The sequence below is a fragment of the Idiotropiscis lumnitzeri genome, chromosome 15, assembly GCF_059441095.1.
Source record: "Idiotropiscis lumnitzeri isolate Australia: NSW breed Sydney's pygmy pipehorse chromosome 15, RoL_Ilum_1.0, whole genome shotgun sequence".
NCBI classification, from domain to species: domain Eukaryota; kingdom Metazoa; phylum Chordata; class Actinopteri; order Syngnathiformes; family Syngnathidae; genus Idiotropiscis; species Idiotropiscis lumnitzeri.
Genome location: NC_142405.1, coordinates 7,466,502 through 7,476,904, shown reverse-complemented (window position 1 = coordinate 7,476,904; position 10,403 = coordinate 7,466,502). Strand labels below are relative to the sequence as shown.

Here is a 10,403-nt window from a genome sequence, read left to right as displayed (position 1 = left end):
AACCTTAATATTAGTCAATACCCAAGTGGTTATTTTTATAGGCCGTCATTTACACTATAAGAAAATAAAATTTAAGAAAGACTACTTTCACCCAGATTATTACACGCAATTGGGTTTATTTTAAAACTATATATCCCATAAAGGATAAATAAAGGACGATAACAAAGAAACATGAATAATGAACACAGAACCTGAGCTACCGCGTAAGAAGAGAAGGATAACAGTTGGAATCCGCAAGACAGCCAAGATCGAGGGGGCAGATTTCCCATTGTTAAATTTATCCATTTCAAAACAACTACTGCATCAACCAGTTATTCTGACAAGGTAAATGTCAGATCTAATCGGAGACATGAGTTAATATCTGGTTGCATCGCCCTGAGAGGACGATCTGAAAATGCTGAGCATACAGCAAGTTTGGCGACACCAAGTGGATCAGCATGGAACTGCATGTCACCAAAATACTGGAAAAGATAAATCCAGTGAGCGCAACAATGTCCGATACATTATTAATAAAATGGAGTCGTCAAGAAAACACGTTCAAGGAAATTAAGAGGAGCAGCTAAATAATCATCGACGCAAGACTGTAATTTAATATATTATTATGGTTTATTACTCATCACGAATGTCATCATCATCATCAATTAAATACATCACGTCGATGTGAGGGAATGAATTCAATTAGCTAGAACATCATCAATTAATTCACTTTCACCAGAGAGCGCGAGAGTGACTTGTAAACTCAAAAACACACATTTAAAAAAAAAAAGACAAACAACAGCCTTGTAAATCTTTGCATCGGTGGAACACCTTTTCCAGATCAGAAATGCACAAAGGACCCGACGGAAATGCACTTCTTTTAAAGTCCACACCTTGTAAGCTTGCCATATTGCGACATTGACGTCCAGTTGTAGTTTGCATAGAAACGTTCATGTTAACCCTAAGTGTATGTGTGAGTGTGTACACGCGCGCGCGTGTGTGTGTGTGAGACTGGGAGTGTGTTATAATGGGAGGACACGTTGGATACACAAAAATCCTTCAAGACAACGACAACAATAACAAGAGGAGGACGATGACGAAGAGGGAGTCAGTGCTGCTCGTCCTGCACTGATGCGCCGTTGTCATGGCAACAAGTGAACAGTCCATAGTTACATCACAAGAAGCAGGAAGTTAAGAGCTTCCACTCCCAAAAATGTTCCAGACCTCGACGCGGATAAATGACGATGGCGTGCAACAACCTTCCAGTCAACCAGGCGTCCGATAACTCTCATAGAAAAATAATAACAATAATATTAATGATCATTATATACTAGATTTGATTAAATTAACCACTTTATACATAAATACATCAAATGGTGAGAGGTTAATGCTACATGGGCACACCGGGCACCTCACGCTCAAGTGGCATCCGTAAAAAAAAAAAAAAAAAAAAAAAAAAAAAAAAAAAAAAAAGGGGGGGGGGGGGGGGGCTAAGTCGAGAAAACCTGCCCGGTAACAAGCCCGACAGCAATTTTTTTTTTTGTAACTACGGGAAGTGCAAAGATCATCCTTCATTGTCTTCTGATCACATTTCGACATTTGGATAAATAAAATGCATATTAGTTTTTAAGTAATACTCATTGGTCTAATTTCTTCAAAGGAGGACCAGGGTCACACTTGACAAGAAAAAATTATTATACTATGGAAAAAGTCTCATTGAGAGTAGTTATTTTTATTCAAGGCTAAAGTCTTATTTTTACTTGATAAAAAATTAAAGAATAAAAAAAAATCTATATCTATCCTAAAAAAAACCCAGTAACAATACAAAAAAAAAAAAAACACGGACCGTTGCAAGAAAAAAAAAGAAACATTTTTTTCAAGCAAAAAAAGTCACAATGAAAAATTCTAATCTTATTCTCATAGTACATTATTTTTCTATGTTGTGTGTCCCTAATCCTCGTAGTTGCATGTCCAACGCTTCTGTTTAATGATGAATTTACTGATTAAATACCTCCTTCAGGTGTAAGCGCTGAGGCCTGAACTACAAACCATTAGAGTGCTTTTTTTATTATTTAAAAAGTCCCAGTTGTTTGTTTTTTGTTAAAAACACACAAAAAGCACCACCACATTGTTGGAATACTCTCCATCGCAAGCACGGGGAGGCGCGCACACTGCAGTAACGCTACGCTACTAAGGCACGCACCACAACATCCAATAAATAGCTCGGGCGCGTCCCCGGAAGTTTTTCTGGAGGCAACTCAACGCATTAATCACCATCTAAAAAAACGTCTTTGGAGGCGGTGCTTTAATTCTAATTATTACTATGTACATCTTCTGTGGGTTGTCATGGTTAAAATAATAGTTATTAAAAAAAAAAAAAAAAAAAGAAATTGCGCAATGTGAACGTATGAGCATATCCTCGCTTGTTTGACAGACGGCCGCCACCCCATCGATGAAGTCTCATTTCTTTAGCTTAATAGCAAAATTGCCGAAATCATAACTTACACTCACAATAGTAACAAAATTATTAATGCGCGTGCTAAAAATTGTGTGTTTTCTTTGCAGATTTGAAGTCATCCAGGTCAAAGGTTGAGTTGAGGCAACTTAACTCTTTAAATGTCCAAAAATGACTTCGGCAATTGTGCTACTAGGCTAACACTGTTTTTTTTTTCTTAATCTGTCACTCCGTTTCTGAAGGGAACCGAATTGCTTTATTCTTACTCAGCCTCCTTTTTCTTTTCATGCTCCAACGACGTGGAATCTCTGGCTGCGGCAGCCGCCCCGTTTTTGTCATGGTCCGGCCCCGGCCCCGCCGCCCCTTTGTCCTTCTTCTTTCCCGCTTTTTTCTTCTCCTTCTCCAGACGCTCTTTCTCCTTCTTGAGTCTCTCCTTGTCAGCCTTGTCCTTCTCCTTCTTCTCCTTCAGCCTCTTCTTCTCATCCTCACGCTCCTTCTTCTTGTCCTCCTTGCTCTTTTTCTTTTTGCGGCCATCCTCCTCCACACGAGGCGGTGGCGTGGCCGACGGGGACTCGGTGGTCTCCGTTTTGGCGGCGTCGGAGCCTGGCATCAAGGGGGTGTTGTTGGCGGTGGGCGAGGGGATGGCGGGAGTGATCTGCTCCGAGACGATCCTCGGGGAAGGGTATAAAGCATTGGCCGTCGGTATGTTTTGACCGCCTCGAGGACCGGTCCCCACAAGGGGGCTCTGGACTTGCGGCGCCCTCTGCGCCGCCCCGGGAGGAATGGGCGGCTTCTGGCTGCCAGCGGCCGGGGGCGACTGTGGCCGCCCGCCGTCAGGAAACGAGGGCCCAGAGAAGGAGCTCTTCTTGCCCTGTGAGTGGAACGGCGTCCTGGATTTGCGGAAGCCCGGGAGAGAAAGCAAGGATGACGACGCCCGCAGGGGTCCCGGTGGCGGGATGGAGCTGGCCAGGAAGGAGAAGCTGCCTCCAGAGCTGATGGCGGCGGCGCGACGCTTGTGCTCGAAGATGGCTCGGGTGCCGTGGAGGCGGCGACCGGGCTGGTGAGTAAGCTCCCCTCGGGACTCGCGCCATTTCCTCACCTGGACCGTGCACTCACGCTCGATTAGCGCCTCCGTCACCTGGAGAAGGATCACCTGGATGATGAGAGAGTTATGTGAGAGGAAGACTTGACACAGGAGTTGAGAGAAAGTGGACAGAGTCAGTGGGTGTCTGGTGTGACTTGGCCGCCAGGGGGCAGTATAATTAAAATGAAGTCAGAGTAAAAAATTTACTTTGTTACCTGCACACAAATGCACTTTTGTAACATTTCAATTGATATAGAACACGTTTCTTAAATGTTTATTTTTTTATTTTATTATAAAATACAAAGAAAAATGTTAAAGAACAATAAAATGGATGCAAATATTTCACAGCAAAATTCTGACGGACGCACCTCTTGCACCAGGCTGTCCTCCCTGATGGTGTCGGGTGAGATGCCCCTGAGCCGCTCCATGGTCTCGTACATGCCCTGCACCTCTCGCAGTTTATCCACCGAGCCCAGCATCTGCTTGAGCAGCACCAGGCCTACTCGGAACACGATTTTCACCCCTGGACAAGAACATCAAATCCACAAAGTTAAACGAAAAAAAAAAAATAAAAATCACACACGTGCCTTTTTCCAGTCATTAATAATACAAATACAAAGTGTGTAAAGTTCACTCTTATTTGGTACCTTCGCAGAAGAACATGTCCCATACACGCAGCACACAGGCCCAAGGCAGCGTGCGCGAGAAGATGCACATGAACCACTCGGTCATGTAGAGGATGGGGTCGATCTTGAACTTTTTCAGGTGTCTGTAAGCCATGGGACACGTGCGACGAAGCAGCGAGAAAAAGATCTCGCCGTCCAGCTGGATGGCTTCCTGAAGCGGAGAGGGAAAATAACACTTGAGTTGGAAAAAGAAGACAGAAGGTGACATTGAAGTTTTCAGATAACCCACAAGCCCAGCGCTGTAGTAGCCAGGAAGATACTTTTCGCAGATCTGCACCAGGCACCAGAAGGCTTGCTGGGGATCACAAGTGCACAAATGCATTATTTCTAACGGCCATTTTGTGACTATGCAGATGACAAACAGTAATGTAATAAAGGCCATCACATCCTGTACAAGTGAATTGCATCACACTGAGAGCTGATGACTGACATCTTGCACAATAGAAATCACAAAAAAAAATTACACAAAGGAAAAAAAAAGTCTAGGCACACTCAATCGTATGTCAAGTGTCATGATAAATGCCATGGCTGCTCATGCCAGTTATTTATGACAACTGCAACCTTGTACAGAATGAATATTCAACAGAACAACTGGAAAGAGGCTCGAAATCAGACAGAATGCTTGCTCACCTCAGCGGGCATGTGCATGAGGAGTACGGCCGCCACGGGAGCCTGCGCCTGGCAGTAGCCCTCGTCAGGCCGGTAGATGGTGTAGGCCTTCAAGATGCGGTAGAGATCTTGTTGCCTGCCAACGCACAACACCATTACTAGAACAACCCACAATCAATCCGGAATGTATTCTTATCTCAATAAGTTATTTAGTGTTCGTAATGCGCAGAGATATTGTAACTGGGGTGTCATTAAACAATTTAAAGCACACTGAGGACATTGATATTTTTTCTTCGATTATAACATTATGATTGTGAGAAATAATTTGAATTAATTGCTCAGCCCTAATTGGTATGGTATGAACAGCTCTGTATTAGATGAACGGGAACTGTTGGACGATGTCTCTAATTTAAGTTGGGTTTGATTCTGACCCGTGGCCTCCACGTGCAGCAAACATCTCATGGAAGGGAAACTGCCTGTGAAGATCTTTTTCGATGATGTCCAACCACTTGGCCTCACCGGGCTCTCGCTCCAGCTCCTGCGGGCAGGGACAGAAGTCTTCAGTTATGTGTGAGCGTTCATAAGTGCTTACGATGAGACAAACATGAGACCACAGGAAGTCGATACAGAACAGCAACGAAGGCCTCCACCCTCCAGCAACGAGACGACTCCGCGGTCTGACAGGCGGGATTAGGCGGTGTGATAAGAGGCTTAAAGCTTCCTGCGCCCCGCAGACACTGAGGCCGCAACTTCCCTTTGCCAGGCTGTCACTTTGACACGACTTGAACGCAGCGGTCCAACCTGGTGGCACCGTTTTCACTTCTGATGCAGATTCTACATCGAACAGGGTGGGTCGAATAACACAACGGGGGTATGTTACCTCAAATTTGCCAGGGTTGGCATCCAGCAGTTCCTGGCTGTTGGACAACAGCTGCCAGGCTCTGGAGCGGAGCGACGACGGGACTCCTTTCCGGCAGCGCATCTTCACCTGTGACATGACAAAGGCACATCTTTGTTATTATTTTCACTTGACTAACTTTTTCATCCCATTGATTGCTCCTAGCAGTGTTTCAGTTGGCTTCCATGACAACCAGAAACTTTAATTACGCATCCGAGTACCTTCTGGAAGCGATGTTTGATCCATTTGTCCCAGTTGTTGAACATGTCCAGCCATTTCATCTCCCTCTGTCGGGCCACCTCCACTCGCACGTCCTTGTCACTGCCACAATGAACAATACAACAATGTCACCATGACACAATCGCCGATACAAGACAAGTGCATTCATAAAGGGCAGTAGCGTGGAAGTGCAATTTGCTGATCAAGAGGGCTGCTGGGAGGTTCTAAGATAGGTCAGTGTGTGTTAATGACTCACAAACGTTCAGCAGCATGTGAGTCACAGAAAAAGCAGATTAATAAGGAAGTTTAAAGTCGCAGGAAAGAGATGGCGAGTCAAAGTGATGACACGAAGAAGTGAATTCATTTGCTTGAAGCTGCTCGGTGGGCGTTTGTCATTTCTGATGAGTGCCAAAAGTGGCGGTGGGACAATGGAACCGCAAAAAAAAACAACAGAGATAACAAATCGTTTCCAGAGTCAAATTGCTGCCATCTGATTAATTGTACAGGCAATGCATGGCACTCAAGGTCGTTGTGTCTCATCATGGATGAGCACTTTGAGTAATATTCAGTAATGGTTATGGGCCACTTGTAATGCAATGGCCTACATAAAAAATAATCAAATGTGAAACTACTTCCCTTCAGTGAAGTAGCTTGTAATGTAAATGCATTAATAGTAAAAAAAAGTTAAAAACAACAACATGCTTGGTTTTAACAATATGCAACATTCGTATTTTATAGCATTATCAAGTGTCATGCAAGTGTAAAAAGAAGACGACCATCATTGATCGTCAGAAATAAATGCAACAAAACAGCCAAGCTCCACGTTGACAATGCACTGGGTGACACCCACGTCCCACGCACACACGTGATACTTTAATATTATCTGAACTGACCTCCCCTCGCTGAACTGGTTGCCACCCAGGAAGCCGTACTTGTCGGTGCGCCGCACTGCCAAGCCGTTGATCTCAGAGTCCGAGCCCAGGGAACTGCCGTCGTCCCCGAGGCCCGACAGCGACTCCAACGTCCCCGACATCAGGCTGGCAGACTCCAGGTAGCTGAGGGTGTCGGGGGCCGGCCGCTGAGCGCCCGGTGGGGGGAGGCTGGGCTCTTGGATGAGCGGTACTGTGGGGCTGGGGGGCCCTGCCCTTGGTGGCGGGGTACAAGGTGGGGGGAGGCTGGGGGAAGGTTCTTGGATGAGCGGCACTGTGGGTTTGGGGGGCTCCGCCTTTGGTGGCGGGGTGGAGGGCGGGGGGGTGCTGGGGACAGGTTCTTGGATGAGGGTCACCGTAGGGCTGGGGTGCGGCATCTTAGGAATGGGGTCCCCCGCCTGTGGAGGAGGGGTGCAGGGTGGCTGTGCTTTGATGGGACTTTGAGGCTTGGGGGACACAGGCGGGGGAGGACTCTTTTTGGCTTTCTGAGGTTTCTCCTCCACGGGTGCCGCTGCTGGGGGTGCCGCTGCTGGGGGTGCCGCTACTGGGGGTGCCGCTGCTGGGGGTGCCGCTGCTGGGGTTGTCACAGGGACGTCAGCTGCGGCAGGGGGAGGATTGTGGGTGACATGCACACTGGGGTACAAGTTAGGACCAGGGGTGAGTTCAGGGGAAGGGGACGCCTGTTGCGGCATTGCAACTGCTTCAACGGGAGCAACATGCCCGGCTACTTCCTCTTTCTGGGGTGCCGCCGCCTGACCATCACCCAAGGGGGTCTCTGACGTTGACAAACTCGGCGGTGGCGACGTCAACGGTGGAGCGGGAGTGTTTTCGATCACATTCACGTCATTGTAAAGGGAAGATTTGGGCGCCACCGATGAAGCAGAGGGAGACGTGTGGGCGTCGTCCACGGCGGGCGGCGGGGACGAGGACATGGCGGAAAGTTCGTCCATGTTGTGACGAGAGCTCTCCTGTAACACCGGAGGACATTTTGCGACAATGAATCGCCGAATAAACATCAACAGCTCATACCAATCGTCTTAAGTCACGACCAAAAACACGGCTGATATGTGATATGATGATTACACTGTGACAACAATAACATGAGTTCATTTGTATTGTTTTGATACATTGTCAACAAATAACGATGAGTAAGGTGGTGATTAAATTTAGAGCTTGTGAGAGAGGATCTAATCAACCAAGATACATTCAGCTCACAGTTTTCATAAATCTATTATTCATAATTGGTGAGAGGTGCGATTGCATAATCGTATGACACTAATATTGTGCAAGGCCGGACTACTTGTGATTTTTTTTCTTGTCTTGCTTTTATTTCCATTGTGCAAGGAGGCGGTTTTCATGAATAACTGGCATCAGGAGTTAACACATTAATTATGAAACAGACGTGTGACCAATTGCGCCAAGGATATCTTTTGAATATCCAGAATGATTTCCAGTAGTTCTGTTCTATTTCAATTGTGCAATTTGTCTGTCACCATAAGTAGTGTAATTGGCACGAGGGACTATCGCACTCATTATGGTAAGTGCACATGCGGTGTACAGTACTTTTCTCGACAGTGGATTATTCCCAGTACTTTTAATATATATAATGCATATCGTGGTACACTATTTGTATCTAGAGTTTAAGTGTACAAACAAGATGAGTACCACAGATTTCAATAAATTGATTATTTTTGTAAGGCATACATTATGTCTTCATTCCAATCAGATGTTGCGCTCTCTCAGGCATAACAATACAACAATACATGCCAGGCTGCATTTCCTCTTATGCAAGGGAAGATTTTATAAATAGAAAGGATGTGATGAGTAATTCCACTTATTAGCAGACTGCCGGTGCACTGCGCACGTCGCATGACCAGAGTAACATCTTTCGCACGAGTGGCTCTTTAATTAAATCATGCGTGTCAAGCGTTTGAAAATAACACAACACTCTTATCAACACAGCGCTGATCCGCTATTCTGCTGATCGAGCAATGTGGAGTCTACATGCTAAGCTAACAACACTTTCAAAGGGCCCCCCAGTTGGAGGTCTGGCCGCCGTGCAAGGACGATTTACGCGCGGGTAATAAGCTAACGCGAACCGACGTGCCAGGAGGCCCCGACCGGGTAGGGTCCGCGGCCTCGGCCACTCGACTCGCCCCAATCGGTTGCCCCCCACCACCCTATCAAAACCTCGACTCACCCACGCCCGGCGTTGTCACTGCGACGCGTCCGCCTGGGTGTCCAGGGGGTTCCTGGGCGCGCGTTGGACCGCCACAGCGACGACTCCTCCGCCAAGATGCTCGGCGGAGAGGCAGGGAAATCGCCGTGGAGGTGACACACAGGAGCGACGGAGAGGATGAGGACGCTCGACGGCAGCGGGTGGCGGTGATGGTGGTGGTGGTAGTTGTGGTGGGTTGTGTTAGCCAGCTAGGCTAACAGCTAGTTATTAGCTTCCCCTAGCAGCAGCGCCGTTTGTGTTACCATTGCTTGCGAGTCCGCGTTACCTCGTCGAGCGTTTCACTGGAGCAACGTGCTCACCGGTAGATTTTATTCCCGCATCCCTAAAAAGCGAAATAAACGACTTTTTTTGTTTAATTCATCCGAGTTGAGCGGCGCGGGTACATCCTCCGCCAGCCGCCCGCATTTCCGACTGACAGCTCGGTACGTGCGCGCGTCCGAGGAAGCGGGGACGCGCACGCATCCGCGCGGTATACCCTCCATAAAATGGTTCCTTGTTTCTTCGCGACAAACCTAATGATTATATAATAAATATATGTCGGTTAAATACTTTTAATTCTCTGACAAACTCAGGTAGAGAGAGTGGATTGATGACGTCTTTACGTCATGTTGATGCATTTAATGGGTGTCATCGACAGATGGCGCCAGATCCTATTTATTTAAGCTCGTAGGCCGACTTGACTGCTCATTTTGCGTCCATAAAAGCAGATAATAATGAGGCATTGTTCTCACCCGCCAGGCCTTTGTCTACATGATTTAAAATATTGGATATTCATAATACGTGAAATTACTTGGGCAGCACGTCTGCCACTGAGTTGTGGTGTTCGGGCTCCGGTATTCCTGTGCGGAGTTTACTTGTTTTACGCCCAGATTTCATACAAATATCCATGATGAGTTAATTGAAATCTCTAAATTGAATTGTGAATAGTGTAGTGAATTGAGGGAAAGTAAACCTGCAAGAGGTAATGAATAACACATAATACTCGAAATACTCAATCTCCACATTAAAAAAAAAAAAAAAGCTTGGTAATTTGGTGTCACTCATCCAACCCACCATACCTGCTTTATTTGCGCTAATTTCAGAGTCAGAGTTCCTAAAATTCGCTGCACAAAATGTTTCAAACTGAAATGTTATGTTAAATTTAAGCTATGAGTCCTTGAGTCTTTCTTTTCTATGATAGGGTGATGTTGATCGGTAAAACTGGTACTTGCAAGAAACTCAATTTGAATTAAAGCTGAAAGGTTCTCTCAAACTCTTAAAACTAAAAATAGTTCACTAACTACATATCTAAAATTATGACGCAAATGT

The 10,403-nt window shown here is 46.1% G+C and overlaps 1 protein-coding gene across 1 annotated transcript; it reads right to left on the bottom strand.

Moving 5' to 3' along the window:
- Positions 1-1,805: 1,805 nt before the first annotated feature.
- Positions 1,806-9,499, bottom strand: tbc1d10b (TBC1 domain family, member 10b). Its single transcript, XM_088317784.1, has 10 exons — positions 9,057-9,499; positions 6,821-7,824; positions 5,930-6,029; positions 5,691-5,798; positions 5,242-5,348; positions 4,832-4,946; positions 4,431-4,496; positions 4,163-4,352; positions 3,884-4,038; positions 1,806-3,584 (listed from the first exon to the last, which is right to left on the bottom strand). The coding sequence occupies exons 2-10, from the start codon at positions 7,804-7,806 to the stop codon at positions 2,694-2,696; spliced, it is 2,718 nt and encodes a 905-aa protein (XP_088173910.1). The 5' UTR covers positions 7,807-7,824; positions 9,057-9,499; the 3' UTR covers positions 1,806-2,693.
- Positions 9,500-10,403: the final 904 nt, after the last annotated feature.